The sequence below is a fragment of the Copadichromis virginalis genome, linkage group LG20, assembly GCF_057382275.1.
Source record: "Copadichromis virginalis isolate Kocher_CV1m ecotype Utaka linkage group LG20, C_Virginalis_male_GT1.1, whole genome shotgun sequence".
Classification (NCBI taxonomy): Eukaryota; Metazoa; Chordata; class Actinopteri; order Cichliformes; family Cichlidae; genus Copadichromis; species Copadichromis virginalis.
Genome location: NC_140637.1, coordinates 17,807,190 through 17,826,331, shown reverse-complemented (window position 1 = coordinate 17,826,331; position 19,142 = coordinate 17,807,190). Strand labels below are relative to the sequence as shown.

At 40.9% G+C, this 19,142-nt stretch overlaps 2 protein-coding genes across 4 annotated transcripts; both read left to right on the top strand.

Annotated features, from left to right (window-relative positions):
- The first annotated feature begins 67 nt into the window (after positions 1 to 67).
- Positions 68 to 9,135, top strand: LOC146684590 (uncharacterized). Of its 3 annotated transcripts, XM_085443734.1 has the most exons (5): positions 68 to 1,241; positions 3,271 to 3,311; positions 4,264 to 4,352; positions 7,571 to 7,664; positions 7,791 to 9,135. In XM_085443734.1, exons 1-5 carry the CDS (start codon positions 376 to 378, stop codon positions 8,516 to 8,518), a joined length of 1,818 nt encoding a protein of 605 aa, XP_085299860.1. In that variant the 5' UTR covers positions 68 to 375; the 3' UTR covers positions 8,519 to 9,135. The 3 variants fall into 3 exon arrangements, with proteins under 3 accessions (XP_085299860.1, XP_085299859.1, XP_085299857.1); XM_085443733.1 differs by having other exon boundaries at positions 69 to 1,241; positions 7,574 to 9,135; XM_085443731.1 differs by having other exon boundaries at positions 70 to 1,241; positions 7,571 to 9,135.
- A 6,905-nt stretch (positions 9,136 to 16,040) lies between these two features.
- Positions 16,041 to 19,142, top strand: LOC146684589 (putative G protein-coupled receptor 173). Its single transcript, XM_085444153.1, has one exon. It carries the CDS (start codon positions 16,107 to 16,109, stop codon positions 17,304 to 17,306), a length of 1,200 nt encoding a protein of 399 aa, XP_085300279.1. The 5' UTR covers positions 16,041 to 16,106; the 3' UTR covers positions 17,307 to 19,142.

Here is a 19,142-nt window from a genome sequence, read left to right as displayed (position 1 = left end):
CCGAACCAAATAGAACAAGGGGGGGCCGCAGGATTATACCAACTTATCAACAAATTTAGGGCATGGAAACCCGGTAGGTCAGTGCTAAAATTAGGGGCTGGTGCTTCAACGACAGCAGTCAAACTGCCGTGCATAAAGTCATGTAAAACCAGGGGATACACTATCACAAGGGCTGGCAGTAAAGACAAGGTTTCCATGGGTGACATTTAACGCCACACGTTGACTGAAGAGGCACTGTGCGTTACGCAGCGACAGCGCTGGATCATCACTGACCACAGCTGCGCAAATCATGAGTGTTTGGTAGCTCTTTAGAGACGCCATATGTAGTCTTCGGCTCCTTTGAGTTTTTACGTCTGTAAAAATAATTTTAAAAAAATGTCTTTTTTGACTATACCAAGCCAAGAGGGTCTTTTTAAAACGATAAAAACAGGCAAATCAGGCGAGGACGCAGATAGTAGGTCACCAATGGACGCCGAAGATAACCAGAATGATGACGACGATGATGATGATGACACCGAGGACGTCCGCTTCATCCCAAGATGCTCCCCGGTGCCCAGAAAGCGAGGTGCGTCAATTTTCGATGAGACCGCTGAGTATATGCGGATCCACTTGGCGCTGTCCGCCGGGAAGAGAGTGTCATTTGCCGACACAACAGGTGGGGATTTGGTGGATGTGAAGGAATTTGTTGCCTTTGATTCGGACGATGAAGACTCTATTGCAAAGTGGGACGAAGAGGAGGCAAAGTATCGGAAGCCTGAGCTAGAGCCGATCTATCATGTGCTCCCAGAGTTTCATGCACCCACCGGTAATGCTCTGCTGCAGGCTGTGCGCACCAATAAAGTGGAGGTTGAGCAGATGTCTCCAGCTGAGAACGATCCTCTCGCCTTCACAGGGGTAATACGAGTGCTGAACATTTCCTTCCACAAAGCAGTTTATGTCAGATCGACAATGGACAATTGGGCCACTTACTTTGATCACCCAGCAGAGTATGTCCCGGGATCTCACGATGGAGAAACTGACAAGTTCTCCTTCAAGCTGTCTTTTGCGCCACCTTATACCACACATGGCTCTCGCATTGAGTTCGTTGTACGCTATGAAACCTCTGATGGTGATTACTGGGCTAATAACTCCTCTATGAACTATGTGGTGACTCTGCTCCTGACCTATGAAGATGATTCAGCTCATACAAACATCAACACACAGGAAATGAAAAGTATCCTGAAACCTCCAAAAGCTTACAGGTACATTTCCTGTCACACTTGTCAGTTAGACACCCCAGAGGACAAAGACTTAGAAGGGTATTTGTGTAATATTTTGCCCAGTCTCTGCCTCCCATGCCTTTTATCCGAAACATCCACAGAATTATAAGGTCACCATCAAGCCTCAGTCAGTTTAAGGTCCTCAAAAGCTGTCCATCCTATTAATCAGAAGAGAAATGCGGAGGCTCATAGACCAAAAAGGTTTTACTGAAAAAAAGGGATAATTTCTATATTAGTTATGTAATTATAAAAAGAGATACGGATGCCACAAAGGTAGGGGCTGTGCAACAGCTACAAAACTATACCTGCTTACTAATTCACTGAGAGGTTTATGCCTGGAATGAGTATTCAGCTCAATGTAGTGGTTCTGCCCAGAGAGTGCATCTAGCCCAGAAAGAACTCAAACAGAGCAGGCTGTTCATAAGAAAAGTGGTTCGGTCTGTTGCATAATCAAAGTACAAGGACAACAGGAAAGCTACCTAGATGAGTTCACAAAGTTTTCCCATTACTAGTTTTACCTTTTATAATTACAGCCTGTAGCAAGGTACAGGAAGAGATTTTTGGAAGAACACTCCCTGCTCAGTGTATCAATCACCCAGCGGTGTCTGAGGCATTCAGAATAGGAAAAGGGCAGGTGTCGTTTTCAGCCGTGGCGTTTCCCTGCACTAAAATTTACCTCTGACCTTTTCTATTGGAGTCATCAGGGGAGCAAAACCATTTCAAAGGAACGGATTGGCTCCTCTCCTTTTTGTAATTAAAGGCTGGCACACAGACCCTTTTTGCTTCATTCGCTACTCCATTAAACTCAGCTAATCCCCTGATTTACTGTAATATCAACATGAAAGTTTGTGATAAATCTCACAATGTTCAAGCTTGGGCAGCACAAGCAATAGTTGCTTGTGTTGCCCAAGCTTGTGAGGACGTGTAAAAGCAGTAAGCTGAATATAAAGTGATGTAGTTGTCATGTAGGTATCCACTGCAGCTGTTTGGAGGGAGGAAGGAAGGCACCAGATGGGTTGTTAGGGATGGATGAGTCACTGATTGAAAAGAAGTTGGTTTGGGAGCAGAATCTGTATCAATCTCCCACCATAACAGCCACTACAGGTTGATTAAGTGCTTTGAAGTCAGCTGATAATTGGATTTTTAACATATTAACAAGGCAGCCAGTAAGATGAAAGGTTATTATGGGATAAAACAAGTCTAGACATGCAAATTTATTACATACTATTGAAATTAACTACATTTAGCCAAAACATTTCCACTTGAAGTAACAGATATCAAATATTAAACACCTGTGTGGAGTAGTGATGTCCTTTTGATTCAGTGTCATCTGCCTTGAGCACTACGAGTTGCTGAGTTTTGCTCGAGTTTTACTTGAGTTTTGGGGCTGAATTAGTCGAGCTTTCGTCTTGACCCGAGTCAAAAAATGTCATATCTGAAGATCGGCCCTTAAGTAGTGCTAACAGAATCAGCTCTATTACTTTATCTACATAAGTCTTTAATGTACAACACCTACCCACACAAAAAGATCAAGCACTATTTATTCTGTTAGGTTAAGATCGGGGTTTGGACTAGACACGTGACTGAGGTGTCTTCTTGGGCCAGATGAATCTCTCAGAGTTACTTCTCAAATCTTGAAAAGGGATAATGGAAAGATTAAAGGGAAATATTTTCCTTATTTTTGCTCATATCACTGTTTTTGTTTTTTTTTTTCAAAATGATCTTTAAATATTAATAACACAAAAATAGTAAGTCCTGACCCACCATATGGAATCTACTCAGGCTTCAGTCAGAATAAAAATGACTGCATACTCCTTCTTACACTACATATTTTTACTATGTACAATTACGTTGTTTGTGTCTTGGCAGACAAAGCCTCTGTGCAGTGTCGCTTTGTGCGTGTATACAATAATAAACACATTTACATTTGCATCTAAAGTGTGCACTACTCAATGGTTTTGTCACATCTTCATGTATTTCTTATAACCCAAATTTCTCTCATCTCTTTCAGTATGAACAATGATTCAGAGGATGAACTGGAAAAGGAAGAAGGTACAGAAGGGCGCAAGGACTATTAAAATGGGTTAAAATGGATATAAGACTATCCTGTTTCATAGTGGGGATATCACAAGTTCACTCCAGCTCAGATTTGAACTGTTTATTTATATAGATTGCTTTGGCAGTTATTGCCCACATTTGGAGATATGGGTTGATAAAATGTTTACCTTCTCTTAGATAAAATAGGACTAAAGGGAAAATGCTTTCTGCTACAAAAAAATGAAATTGAATCCACAAACCTTTTGTGAGCAGTTTCATGCCAGAAATATTTTCTTTCAACAGTCTAAATCCACCAATCAATAGAAGTGTGCAGCTAGTTAACACTTGGGACACCATCAATGTTTCCATGCTGTCACAAGCATGAGACTGTTCAGTTCAGTTCAGTTATTATTTTTATTGTGCCAAATCCCAACAACAGTTGCCTCACGGCACTTATTATTGTAAGGTTAAAGCCCCGCAATAATACAGAGAAAGCACCAACAATCAGATGACTCCCTATGTGCAAATATTTGGCGGCAGTGGGAAGGAAAACCTCCCCTTTAAACAGAACGAAACTGAATGAACCAGGCTCGGTGAGGGGCAGCCATCTGCTATGACTGGTTGGGTGTGAGGGGAGGAAGATTCAGAAACAGACCCTTCTATTGTGATTTTCACACATAACGTTCTGAAGATGAGTTTCATTTAATTCCCTTAGATTATTGATTATATAAGTGGGCACACTATAATATAAATTGCACTAGAGAGCAGAGGAAAAAGTCACATTTGCCACAATCCAGCTCAGTGGCAACATATATCATTATTAGGTAAATATTCCTACCGCCAGGTAGACTTACCCAAGAGTCACAGAGGTATTTACCCAGGCTAAAAAAATACATATTTTATTTTTTGATTAACATAACTTACTAAACACATTCTCATAACTTCTTCATCTGGTTTACAATTACAGAAGAAGCAGGGACCTCTGAGGCTCGTCCGGGACTTCTGCGGCCTACGCCTGTGTGTCCCATCATTGTAAAGCCGGAGATTGATGTAGAGGTAAGAGTAAAGTAAAAGAATGGGGATTGTAAGCCACCAGGAGGAGTACTGATTCATCCTTCAAAAGTTTAAAACAATCCGTTTTGATTGGAACTTGCTCCTATGTTGGCTCACCTGCCAAGAGAGGACACACATTCAGTAAATTACTTGTTGGACTGGTTAAAATGATCTTTATCTGCATGCAATTTTTGACAAATTCACATTTAACAGGTTACCAGGCTAAGTGCTTTATCCCTCTAGACAAGCCATGTATCTAATAAAACATAACAAACATGTTTGATCAACTTTTGAACCTTATCACCATTGGCTTGGTTATTTGTGTTGTTCACAGCTCATTGAAGCTTCAGCAACAACTTAGGTAACGTCTCGCTTCTTACTGCTGTATGTCTCTTTTTCAGTTTCTCATCACATTCATGACGCATGCTGTTCAAGTTTGTGCACACTTTAATTTGAATTCACATCTCTTGTACTTTTACGTAACTCAGGACACTAATATTTTTTTTACCCACATGTGATCACATCTAATATCTTCTATGCTTCCATTGTTTGAAACAGTACTGATGTCCACTGTTGTGCTGCGATGTATTGTTAGCTTTCTTTATGTGGAAATGGTGCTAATATTTGTGCTAGATTGCACACAGTGGTGCACAAAAAAGGAAAACTGAACCACTGAAAACTGAACCACTGTAACCATGCTGATATCTTCAAAGGAAGCGATTAAAAAATAAAATAAAATAAAGAAAATTCAGGAATATAAAGAAAAGCATATTGTGTATATTGCGCATTCATGTGGGATAATAATAATAAAAAAGATTTCCCCCAGTGGGAAGTCATTCTTCTGAGATTGTAGTGCTCCTGTGCCTTTAAGTCTGAATACGGAACCAATATGGATGATACAAAAATGTGTTTTATTTCATTGCTTGGAGTTTTTAAACATGTTCATGAAATCTTCAAGTATCTTATCATTAAAACCCGCTTTATGAGGTATACTTTCTGCAAATATCTAATCAGTTAATCACATAGCAGCAACACAACTTAGGCATGTACACAAGATGGTCAAGATGTTCTGCTTAAGCATCAGAATGGGGAGGGGGGAGCCACCCTGAATGTAGCATGGTTGTTGATGGTATTTCAGAGAACTGCTGATTTTCATGGATTTTCCAACATAACCATTTCTAGGGATTTTAGAGATTGATCAGAAAAAGAGAAACTATCCAGTGATAATGCAAATAACCACTCTTTACAACCAAGGCATGCACAAAACACCTGAATGGACAGTGCATTGAATCTTGAAGCAGATGGTCTACAGCAGCAGAAGACCGCACCAGGTGCCGCATATGTCAGCTAACAATGACAGAAACAGGAAACTGAGAGAAACCTGGACAAATGTTGTCAGGTCTACTGTTGTTGTTTATGCCAAAATGTGCCATAAACAACATGAAAGCATCCTGCCCTGTATCATCAGCTCAGCTGGTGGTGATGGTCCTGCAGTGTTGTGGGGAACATTGTCTTGGGTCCTTTGACACCAATTATGCATCTTTTCTACACCACAGCCACAACTGGTTTCTTGAACACAACAACGAGTTCACTGTACTGTAATAGTCAACAGTCCAGCAGAGCACCTTTGGGATGTGGTGGAACAGCAAGATTCATGTAATGGATCTGTGATGCTATCGTGTCAATATGGATGAAAATTTCCGAGGAATGTTTCCAGCACCTTTTTGAATATATGGCATGAAGAATTAGGGTAGTTCTAAAGGCAAAAGGAGGTATACCTAATAAAGTGGTCAGTGGGTATATATTCATCTGACTTGCTGCACAATTAGCATGAAGACTGAAAACATGGCAATGGAGCAAAAATGCTTCTGTGGAAATCGATATACCAGCTTCCATAATAACTGTGTATTTTAGAAGGGAAAGTTTAATTAGTTCTGCATAACATAAAAAAATTCTCACACTCCACCTCCTAACAGAATAACATGATAACGTGTGATCTGATATTAATATCTCACAATACTACAAAAGTGTCTGTTACGCTGTCCTGGCTCATTCTCACGTTTCACCTCAGTGATCACATGCATGCTTTTTCCTTTTAGCAGAACATTAAAAAAAACCCACAAATAAATAAAGGTGAACATCATTTCCCATCATTCCTTGTATCATTCCGTAGGTTTTGAGAATCTGGGCTTTATAATTCCCAACAAACTCATACCCCAACTTTTGTATAATACATTAAAGTTACACAAAGGCATTAAAACACTGATCTCATTAGCACTCCTTTATTTGAATTGATGGTTTCCCTGAAGCTTTTTAGTCATAGATTGTTGGTCTACAAAGTGATCTTAAATGATTCAGCTGCACATTTTACAAAAAATCAACAATAAAATTCTTTTAAGTCAAATTAAAAACCTTCTTGGAAAGTAGAATCCATTTTTTGGATTAACTGAACAAATATTGCATTATACACAATTATATGATTTTTGTGAAATAGAAGAATCTAGCTACTTTCTGCTGACTAAAACCCACCTGCCCTATCTCAGCTGTTACCGTTTTCATATTTTATGTGTCCAGCTTTTGCATATGTTCTTCTTGGTGCTGTTTTTCTTGTCTGTCTTTTGGTTTTATATTGCAATGATTTCATCTCAATATGACCTTGAATGTTTGTCAGGGCAGCCTCATAGCAGGGAAAACTCCTTTTCCATTATTTGCTAATGGCTATTTTCCTTTTTTGAATAAAATCCTGTTAAAATGTAAATAAGTATTTTTAGGCATTACATTTGGTCCAGTCCCTGCTGTTCAAACAGCCACCCTCACTTCAGTATGTGTAAACGTGGGAAAACTTGAGGAGAAAATAATTAAGAAAATTGCACCGATCCAATTTTCTTCTCCTTTGGATTCACTTGTGCTGTGTGGAGTTCACTTAAAGGAAGGAATATTTAAACTACATTCGTTGTTTTGCCCTCCTGGGAGGGAAATTTGAGGGAAGGAGATTTTTTCCCCCATAATTTTAAAAAAAGATTCCTGTCCACCTCTTCATACTGCTCATGAATTGTTTGCATTTCCTCACAGCTAAAACTTCAGCATGAGTTACTTTTCACAGAAAAGCATTAGTATGCAGTATAATGCTTTTCTTCCCTCAGCGTGCAATGTTAATGTGGAATACAAATGTTCCTCCTTTGTCTCCTAGCTATCACTGTTGTCTTGCTGTTTTACTTCAGCAGATCGCAGCTCACCCGTCTGGTCCCTTTGTCCCACCCAACCAAGAGCTTCCATCTGACGATGGCACGCTGTCCGCTCACACTGTATTCCCAGGTGAACAGTTTCCTTCTATGTCTTCCCAAACCACACATCAAACTAATTCATCCTTTGTACTCTGTGCCAGCGAATCAGTCCAGCCAAATAAGTCACAGCCTTTACCCAGACTCCACTGTGAATTAGGCAACCAGACGTCTGAGGAGCGCGTAGACAGTAGTCCCTCTACGCCGCCGCCTGCCTCACATCCTTTTCTGCAACGAGACTCCAAACCCAGATCAGACATCTCCCAGACTGGCAGAGAGGAAATCCCTTTAGAAGCATCTTGCATGTGTCTTCCTGCCACAGAGACAACAACAGGAGAGGATGGAGCTGGAGAAAAACCAGCCAGTCATCCTTGCCTTGAACTGCCTGCTGAGCGTGCCTGTACTCCCAGTGTGACACAGGGCTTTGAGCGAGACGTTGCTGTGGGAATGAGCGAACCTGTTGAAGGATTATCAGAAAGTTCCAGCAGGTCTGCAGCAAATCATGAAGCCAGTACGCTTGCACTTTTGTCTCCCGTGGCTGAGACTCAGACATCTCTGAAAGCAGAAGGTGAAGCTCTACCATCACCCGAGCTTCCAGAGAACACCTCAGTGAGTACAGGTGTCACTGAGGTGAGTGAAAACGTAACTCAGTCTGTCTCAGCCTTGGAAGAGAAGGAAGAAGCTGCACATATTTCCCCCGATACGTCATTAGAGAATGAACCAAGCACAGCGTCAGAGTTTTCCGAGCCCCAGTCTGAGCATAACAGAAACAGGAATCTTCTGCCATCTGTCATATTTCTGAGTGGAGTTGTCTCCCTCTCGATAGTGTTGCAGGAACCCACTGCCCTCTTCCTAATTGGACTAATTTTCATTTTGTGCCGTTTGTGATTTTGCCCCAAATCTTCTGTCAAGCTAAGTGCCTTTTCATGGTTTTAAAATAAGCCATCAAGCTAAGCAACATGCACACAAAGTCCTCTTGAAGTTATGCTTATTTTATGCAAAGTCAAATAGAAGGAGAAAGTAATTATGGCGATATTTTCGTACACATTGTGTTTTCTATAGATATAATAATAATCACCCCATTTGTACAACATTGTGAACCTAGTACTAAAGCACAGTGTAGTATTAGAGCTGTTTTGTAAGTGATCACTAATCACTAACCTTTTCTTGTCATGTGGAGAGTCTCTGTGGTGTTATGTTCTAGTTTATTTAGTCACTATCACAATGCACTTTCACTGGTGTCAATGTAGCAAAGCCTGTTGTTTAAGGACTTTGACTTTTGTGAATTTCAAGTCGTTATCGCTTCAAAAACGAAACAAAAGAACAACAGAAAGATTACCCTAGTGGTAAATATAAGAGACTTACTATAAAAATGGGATTTTGTTTACAAAATGCAAAAGAAAAACATGGTCATGTGTGTGTGTTTTTGCCTTAATACTTAGTGAAAACAAGATGGAAATGGTAGCCGCTTGAGCGACAGCAAAACAAGTGGAAAACTTTTCATTTCACAGGTCTTCCTTCTTGCTCGTAAATGCATATTATTCTTGTTGTAGCGCAGCACTCAGCTCGTAACATAATAGACAATCTCACAGACAGATGGAGGCACTGATTGATACGTTTGGAGTGGTGAAAGTTTTTGCAGTGTATTGCCATTAAACATGGTCTCATATCCTGTACCACTTTGTGTCTTTGCTTATCTGTGTTTTTCTTTTCATGCAGTCTGCAGAACAAACACGAACAACACGACAGCTTTATGCACAGTAATGACACTGCGGTGCAGAACAGATCGCATTGAAGGCACTGACACACCTTTAAAATAACATCAGAGCCTTCAGCGCCTCCACAACTCGAGCGTGTTCAGCTTTGCTTGAAGTGGAAATACACAGACAGCAACATGAGCTGCGGATAGAAGCCAAAGGTCAGGCATTGCACTGAAGTCATGGCAGCTTAAGATGAGCTCAGTGTTTGAAGGCTGAAAATTCTCTGGAAATCTCCTCGGATGTTATACGATAAGACGGCACCTCTCGTCAGGTCTACCTCTTCTTATATTTAGGACTTAGTCTTAATATTTTATCTTCATTTTTGGCCAAATAAAGCTTTAATAACTTTAAACTTTTGATCCTTGGATGTTAGGCACTCTGTGGATTATATGCAGATTACGCATTAGCCTTAAAACAGACGTATTCATCCAAGCACATTTGTATTTTGCAGACTTTTGCAGGGAAAATAGCAGGAGTGACTAATTTGTGTGGTGGTCACACACATGCAGGGTGGAAAACATTAAAAATTTAGGCAATCTGAAAGCTGTCCCAAGCAGGATAACTGGTGTGAATTTTATAAGACCCACCCTTTGGAATAATTACTGTTTTTTTCAGGTAGTCCATGTTAAGCAGTGATTTCAAAAGGAGATCTGCGAGCGCTGTGGCAATATTAAGAAACAGCAGATAGAAGGGCATCGTTTTCCACCCAGGGTGTGGCGTCACCCTCAGCTTGTTTGAACAGAGGTATTTCATCACGAGAAGCAATTGCAACAGCAGGAGTACCAGCTTTTATTTAAATATTGTCTGTGACAGTGAAATCCTCCAAGACAAGACAAATCGGATTTTCCATAATACCCCTCCTTTAACTTGTCATTGTACTCCTCCAAGCGTGGCCTGTGAATGTTTATTGGTTTTATCAGGTCCATCACAGTTATCATTTCACACATATTTGCCCGTTTAGTCCTTTTTTAATTTTTTTTGTTCAGACGTTTCCATTTCCCAGATCCACAGATTTCGTTAAACCCCCTCAAAACATTTATTAAATGGAGGATAAAAACAAATGAAAAGAAATGCTTCGATGTTCAGTATTGTGCACTTATTTTTAGGCTGTACGCCTAAAGCTGTGAGCCTCTAATATATAGTTGTCATTATTATTGACTGTTGTCCTTCAGAAGGCTTTTTAATATCATGCATCAGTGTTGTGAAAACATTTGAGCTTCTTTTCAACCAAAGGATCCATGATCCTAACACTTATAATAACTGTATTTCATGTCACCTCTGTTTAATATCAAAGAAAGTTAATAAGCCTCATTAAATGGATACAAAAATTCTAATTTATCATTTTCATTCGGCTTTGGTTTACTTGTACACTGGTGTTCAAAGACCCAGAACTTTATTCTGTAACAGATGATGGCATCTTATGGCATCTGCCATTGCCAGAAAGAAACAGGAGGCCTTTTGTGACCTTCAGGTGGCCTTAATGTTTTACGTTTGGAAACACAAACTATCAGTTAAATATCTAACCTCAGCATTGCGCTGCTGTCAATGTTCAACTAAGCACTGTTTGTGCCTGGTGAACATTTAGTTCTGTTTATATGTTTGAAATGACAAACTGAAGCTTCTGATTACATTCATCTACATGCTGCGTTAGATTAAAGCTCATTATAATATTAGCTAGCTTTGCCTTCATAATTTAATTCCTATTTTGTTTTAGCTGATGCACTTTTCTTTAAACACTGGGGTATTTCACATGGTTTTAACCTGTTGATTTTGTTTGTTTTGTAATACAACTAAATAAAGTAATATAAATTAAAGGTTTTATGTCAAAAATATTTGACATGTATTTCACATTTAGTATAATCAGCTTACATAGTTTGGCTGGTTAGCGTGTTACCATTTTCAAAGGGCAGTTGATTTCACAATAAAATCTGGGACACTCATTGTGAGGCTAAAAACTCAAATTGTTGTATTAATGATAATCAAATTATTTATTTGTATATTTATATTCAAACAGTAATGCTAACAAGGTCCTAAAGACAGATAATTAGATTTCATGCAGTAACATGTAAAACTCTTTTTTTAAAACTTAAACCTAAGTAGCTCATCATTACCATGAATGATGTAGAAACAAAAAAGCAGAATATACATTAGTAAAACTAACTAACATGTTAAACTGTGCATCCCAGAGTGAGAACTCTTGTTAATAATAAAAAATAAATAAATAATGGTGAAACGTGTTTTTTCCCAGCCGTAGTCGAGCATATATTTTTAACTGCAGAGATTTCGTAAACAGAGGTGTATCCAGAAGGGGGTATGGGGTGGCACCAGCTATGACTGAAACTTCAGTTTAAAACCTTTCTCAGACATTTGAGTTAGTAAGTTGAACTTTTGCAATACCTGACTCAAAATTTTGACATAACAGCCAAAATTTTAACTCATGAGTGGCAATTTCAAGCTTCCATACAATAGAGCATGATTTTCAGCTCCTAAAAATAAAACTAGGAGCGCAAACAACCAGAAACCGCAGTAAAAGCCTGGCAGATCCAGGAGGATATGATGCATTAGGTGATATTCATGGATTCTGTACTTCAGACAGTTCTTGACTGGAAATTATTTTCCATCAATTATTAAAACAGTCCTTGTATTTAAAATTATGATAATTTGTCTAATTACTTTTGGTCCATTGTAAATGGAGGAAAATGCATTAAAATGGCTTTAATTACTAAACAGGGGCGACTGTGGCTCAGGGGTTTGGGAAGCGTATCTGTAACCGGATGGTCGCCGGTTCGATCCCAGGCTCTCTGCCCTGGTCGTTGTGTTCTTGGGCAAGACACTTTACCCTACTGGTGTGGGCCAGAGGGGCCGATGGCGCGATATGGCAGCCTCGTTTCTGTCAGTCTGCCCCAGGGCAGCTGTGGCTACAACCGTAGCTTGCCTCCACCAGTGTGTGAATGAATAGTGGCATTGTAAAGCGCTTTGGGTGCCTTGAAAAGCGCTATATAAATCCAATCTATTATTAGTTAACAGATATGTGAGGGGCAGGAGCATGGGGTGGATGAGCTGAAATATAATTTGCCTTGAAACATAGTACTAGTTACTGCTAATCTTACATCACCACTGGATGAGCGCATGGATAGGAACAGTAGAAATGTAACTAAATTCATTTCCTCAAGTACTTTACTAAGGTGTAGGTTTAATGTAAAGTATTAAATCTTTAGTTTAGAATTATTCTGCAGATTAACTGCATTATTATAGATCAACCTACCCTGCAATATATAAGTATTGAAAATAATCAACAGCTGGAACATTAAAGAGAAATATATGTACACACATACATGGATCAATAATAGTGATCATAGTGAGTATGCTTACTTTAGCCTACTCAGTATTTAGAATATATATATATTTTGATTAAAAAGCTTGCACGCTATAACCACTTAAGTAGGATTGCAGCATTTATTTAATAAAAAGTCTAAAGTCTTTTCCCCCCACTTTGATAAAAGAAATTATCAAACACAAAATTATATTTACAGTCTTGTGCAGCATCATGGGTCACATAACACAGTCTTGTTCATTCACATATTGTACACCTACCAGCATCAGCGTAACTTTGTGCTGAACATTGGGGGGGGGGGTCAAGATCTCTGTCTAAATAAATAAATAAATCTGGGTAAATTCCCAGATGATTAAACATGAAACTATTTTGCTGGTAATACCTGAAATGAGTAAAGAAAATCAACAGCCTATTTATGCAGAATAATTCATAATTTCATGGGGGGGTGGGGGGGCTTATTTTGATTGGGTCTGATTATTGGGGGGATCATAACCCCCCTAACCCCCCTGGAAATTATGCCCCTGGTGTCCATTGTTTTCACCCCAGATGGCAGATGGCTGTCCCTCCCTGAGTCTCGTTCTGCTGGAGGTTTCTTCTTATTAAAAGGGAGTTTTTCCTTCCCACTGTCGCCAAAGTGCTTGCTCAAAGGGGGTCATATGATTGCTGGAGTTTCATCTGTTTATTTTGTATTATTGTAGGATTTTTGCCTTAAAATATAAGGCACCTCGAATCAATTGTGTGTGCTCGTTCTGGTGATGTTTTTAGGTTCTTGCAGAACTTTAAATGAGATGTTTTTCCACTTTCAAAAAGGAGGCCCAATATTCTTCCAGAGCCCCCAGAATTCCTTGGACCCCGTCAGGCCCATGTGTTCCAGTCAACCCAGTTTGTCACCGAGGACAGGAGCACCAGTGTAAGACGTAGCTAGTTGACAGGTGGAGCTCCTCAGTGCACCCATACTGGACAAAACTGGCACGTCATTCAGAGAACATCACTTTCAAGTTATTGGGCCCACAGTACTGCACAGGTCCGCCTCTGTCTCCCTCCCTCCTTCCCTCCCTGCCTCCCTCCCCCTCTCTCTCTCTCCCTCCCGCTCTCTCTCTCTCCGAATAAAACCGACGGTTTCCGCGAATGTGCGAGCTGCCTCCTTGCAAGCAGCCATAATTGGGATTATTCAGGAATAATTCGCCTAATCCAGCCGTGCTGTTTTTGTTTTTGTTTTTCCTATTTTTTTTTCCATTTGATTTCGGCAGCGTCTGCGATGTGAAGCCCTCTGTGCCGTCGCTGGATTTGTCCAAAAATCATGTATTTGTTCTGCCACGGAGGCTTTTATTTTGGACCATTAAGATGTAGTCCACCTTCGCTGGACAGCAAAACAAAGACTGCATAATAACAGTTCAGGGTAAATACATCGCCTTTTACGCCGAAAGATGGGGAAAAGAGACGTATCGCGGCTGTTGTCTGTGTGGACTAATTGTCCTGGTGCCACTAGTCAATATAAACGCCAAGACGATTCATTTAGGGGATGCGCGATCTTTTTTTCCTCTCTAACGTTTGTGGGTGGGTTATTATAAGCATTGAAAATCTGACATCATTTGGATATATGAACAGAGCAAGATATGTTATTTTTCCACCGCGTGTGTTTCTAGGCTTCTGGAAACCCATCCTCGACGTGATGCAACATAAAATCTGTTTTCTCGGATGATATTCAGACACCAAATGAGCACCTTCTTCTCCATGAAAATGTAAAAGGGTGGCGGTGGATTTTTTTTGTGTGTGTGTGAGAGAGTGTTTTTTGTATGCATATCTTTTAAATGTGGCTTTACATCAGTCCTCATCCTGGATTTTTTTTTTTTTGATCAGCTGTTGATTATTAGGTAGCCTCTGCCCGTCTTATGTTTATTAAATGTTGCTCAGTTCGCTTTCCTCGCGATGGATTTATGCATAACAGGTGTTGTTTGAGCCTGAGATCACACAGCAAGACCATGCAGCTTTATTATGTGCTTTTCTCTCCATTTAACGAACACTGAAGCAAAGCGACTGGGATCCCTTTTTTGTTGTTTTTTTTTTTTTTTTTTTTTTTTTTACCGTGAGGAAAGAAAGGATGCAAAAATGAAGGGATGAAAGGTAGGTTATTATCTCTCTCCCCCTCTCTTTCCATCTCTTTATCGCTCTCTCTCTCTCAGTCACACACACACATACACCCACACACACACAAAAAAAAAAAAAAAATGATGGTGATTTTGACACCTGTTCATGTGTTTTTCACTCCACCCTGTGTTTCAGGCCTAGCTGCCATGGCAGCCATTTAATCAGGTGAAATGATATTTGTCAAGGTGGCAGAGAGCTGCTATGATTGAAAAAAGAATAAAGAAAAGAAAACAAGCTTACAGTTATGGCAAATCGTATTGGGTGTCATGGCCTACATAGACAAGGCCCACCCATACAAGCAGCACGACTGAGTATTGTTATCATCCTCTACCCACAAACGAGTTTGCAGGTCTCAGATTTGGTTTATATTTGATTTTTCATTCCCAGAATAAGGTTTACGTTTCCTTGCTTCAACACTGATGTCTGCCCGTGGTGATGGCAACAGTGGTTTTATCACCCTGTTGAGTAACATAACACATTTCACACACACACACACACACACACACACACACACACACACACACACACACACACACAGGCCTTCGGTAAAAACCCAAATGGCTCCGTGCTCTGCCATTATATTTGTTATGTGCTTTGAATGATACTGATTACACCCTCTGCTCTTTAACCGACTGTCACGCATACACGCATGCAGAGAGAAAGCAGAAAATGTTCTTTGCTCATTTACAACATCCCTGTTTGTTGGACATGCCCAGTGTCGGTTGTACTGTGTCTGCTCCAGCCCACCCCCCACCGTACACCCCCATGCATTCACTCAAACACCCACACTTGCACAAAGTATGTGAGCTGTTGTATCTTAGCAACGAGCAAGGTAATTACTGAGAGAGCCAAGGAGCTGGCATGCTGTAGAGCTGCTGATCTGATCCCAGCCTTAGAGAAACAGGAAGGCAGATATTTCCACTGTGTTGCCCAACACAGCACTTCTATATTCACTGTGTTTAAATGTAAGCTTTGCTTCAATTTAGTGGCGAGCGTGTTCGACCTAACGAGCAGGTCAGACGTGCTGTTTTTCGTTCCTCAAAATGTGTGTGTGTCTCTGTTCGCAGGTGGCGAGGTTGTGGACAAAGAGGAAAGATGATTCTGTCTTGTAGAAAAGATCCTTTCGGCCTCTCCTTGTAAAGACGAGAGAGCCGTGGGAGACGACGGCTGTAGGAGGATCTGTACTGTTTTTAAAGGGGCCCAAACCAGGCAGGCTCTTGTGGAAGGGGAAAGAATGGCTAACCAGAGCTTTGCCATCGACGGCCCTGGCAGTTTGCTGGCTGTGCTGGCCTCTCAGAGTGGACTAGCAAGGGGCGGCAGCAGCAGTGACAGCAGCAACAACAATGGAGGAATCTCTGCCACAGATGTGTCTGCCTACTTTAAGCTGGTCTTCTTGGGGTTGATCATCTGTGTCAGTCTTGTAGGCAACCTCTTGGTCTCCCTGCTGGTCCTGCGAGACAGGACGCTTCACAAGGCTCCCTATTTCTTTCTTCTGGACCTGTGCCTGGCCGATGCAGTTCGCTCTGCTGCCTGCTTCCCCTTTGTGCTGGTTTCCGTCCACAACAGCTCGGCCTGGACTTACAGTGCCTTGAGTTGTAAAGTTGTGGCTTTTATGGCTGTGCTGTTTTGCTTTCACGCTGCCTTCATGCTGTTTTGTGTGGCTGTCACTCGCTACCTTGCCATTGCCCACCACCGATTTTACGCCAAACGCATGACCATCTGGACCTGTGCCGCCATCATATGCATGGTGTGGACTCTGGCAGTCGCCATGGCGTTCCCACCCGTCTTTGACGTGGGGACTTATAAGTTCATTCGTGATGAGGATCAGTGCATTTTTGAACACCGCTACCTGAAGACCAATGACACCCTGGGTTTCATGCTCATGCTGGCTGTGGTGGTCCTGGCTACTCATGGCTTCTACGCCAAGCTGCTGCTGTTTGAATACAGGCACCGCAAGATGAAACCTGTCCAGCTGGTGCCCGCTATCAGCCAGAACTGGACCTTCCACGGTCCCGGGGCCACAGGTCAAGCTGCAGCTAACTGGATCGCAGGGTTCGGTCGTGGTCCCATGCCACCTACTCTGTTGGGCATCAGGCAAAATTTACACAATCAGCACCGGCGGCTGCTCGGGATGGAGGAGGTGCGATCAGAGAGGAGGCTGGGCAGGATGTTCTACACCATCACCCTGCTCTTTCTGGTCCTCTGGGCACCGTACATCGTGGCGTGCTTCTGGAGGGTGTTCGTAAAGTCCTGCACCATCCCTCATAGGTACCTTTCCATCACAGTGTGGATGAGCTTCGCCCAGGCCGGAGTGAACCCCATCTTCTGCCTCCTGCTGAACGAGGACCTGAGGAAAGTGCTGAGAGCTCATCTGCCTACTTACTGGAGGACTAAACAACACCTGCCCCAGGATGAGGCCTACTGCATCATGTGAGATTAAAAATGAGCCTAAAGAGGGGGATGTTTCACGTTTTAAGGGGGAATTTGGAGAGCAGAAGGGTTGCAATGCACCTTGCTTAAGTGTCAGTGTCTGTTTTGTTGTTTTGCACAACAAAATCCAAATTTTGCTAACAAATGCAGGCACAGTGCCGATATCTGAAGAATGTTTATATGTGAAAAAATGTGTGAGTTGCAAAGGTTTGGATAGGGCAGTAGAAACGCCCTGGTAACACTTTAAGGGTGTGCACCGCTGATGACGGACTATATAATTAATAAATTGGAAAGATCACAACAATCACCGCTCCAGCTAAGTGTGTCAGATGCCATTTTAAAATAACGTTGCCTTATTTCAGAGGGACACGCCCCAGAGCTTTCAGCTGAGAATGCGTTTCTGTGTCACATAAGGCACAAAACAGACACAGAGAGGCTTGAAATCCTTGAAGAAATGTGCCGTGGACTGTGAATAGAAAGTGTTGATCAGAGCGTTACTAACTCTGAAACACATCAAGGAACTCAAAGGGTCTAAATGGATTGATAGACCACCCTGGACGCCTTTTCATGTATTTCAAAAAGAGACTGCAGAATATCAAGTGGACTCAATAACCTTGGATACATTTAAATAGCTGTTGTGATCCCAGAAGCCCCTAACATGCTTGATTTTTTTGGACTTGATTTAGGGCGTGTCAGGTTTCTTTGTATCATAAAAAAAAAATTGCCTGTTTTCCTTTATTTGTAAACAATACATGTTAAGCAGATGACACTATTTTGAAATATGACTTGATTTCATATTGTATAGACCGTACAGGAATCTATATTCCTGTTTGTGTGTTTTTATAGAGCATTTGTGTGTATGTGTGTGAAAAAGAAAAAAAAAAAGGCAGAAAGAAAAAAAAATGCAGAGGGAAGTGGAAGGAGACAGAAAGAAATAATGATGATAGAAAAGGTTCCAGTAACACTGAGTCAATATGAAAGCAGCCTCATCTTGTGGTCTCAAAATCATGGAAAATTGAGCAATCTCATCATATGGAAATTTATCCTTCAAATGGATTTTTAAGCTGGATTTTTAATGCTAATGTGCAAGCAATTGTGAAATACAGATGGATAATGAAAAAAAGGGAGACAGAATAATTAGAAAACAACAGTTGTACATTGAAAACAGGCCATAGGATTTAATGACTTGAATGATGATGTATATTACGTTATTTGGAAAAAAAAAAAAAAACCATTAGGAAGTGTACATTTATTTGCAAATGACGATCTTGGGAATGTTTTAAAGTGCTGTTTTGCTCTCACCAGAATACAAAAAAAAAGAGAAAATGAAGTGGCACTTAATTTGAATGAAACTTGAATGTTACCGTGCCATCTTATATCCCCCCCCACCCCCGAACATTAAAGCCAGCACTTGAGTGTCTGGATCACAGTATGTTCAAAATCCAAACATCTTCAGGTTGTATACGACCCCCAATCTGTGTGGTGTATGAAAACTGGCAATGAATACAATGAATTGTCTCTCCAAATTACAATTCATGTGACACAAATGTCTGACCTACGATATGTTAGGCATAGATATACACGTGCAGTCAATTTTTTTTAAATGTGGACACTTGCACAGCATACTGTACTAAGCATGCATTCCACTGCATTTCATAGATTCAAAACTGGGGATTACAACTTGTACAGATGTTGTTATGGAAAGAAAAAGTGAAAAGTGAACAGAGGTCCATAATTTTTACGTCTGGCATTCCCTCGCGAGATGATATTCTGTAACTGTACAGTTTAACTGAGTTGGTTCTTTTGCCCACTCATCAATAAAGACTCTACTTTTGATGCA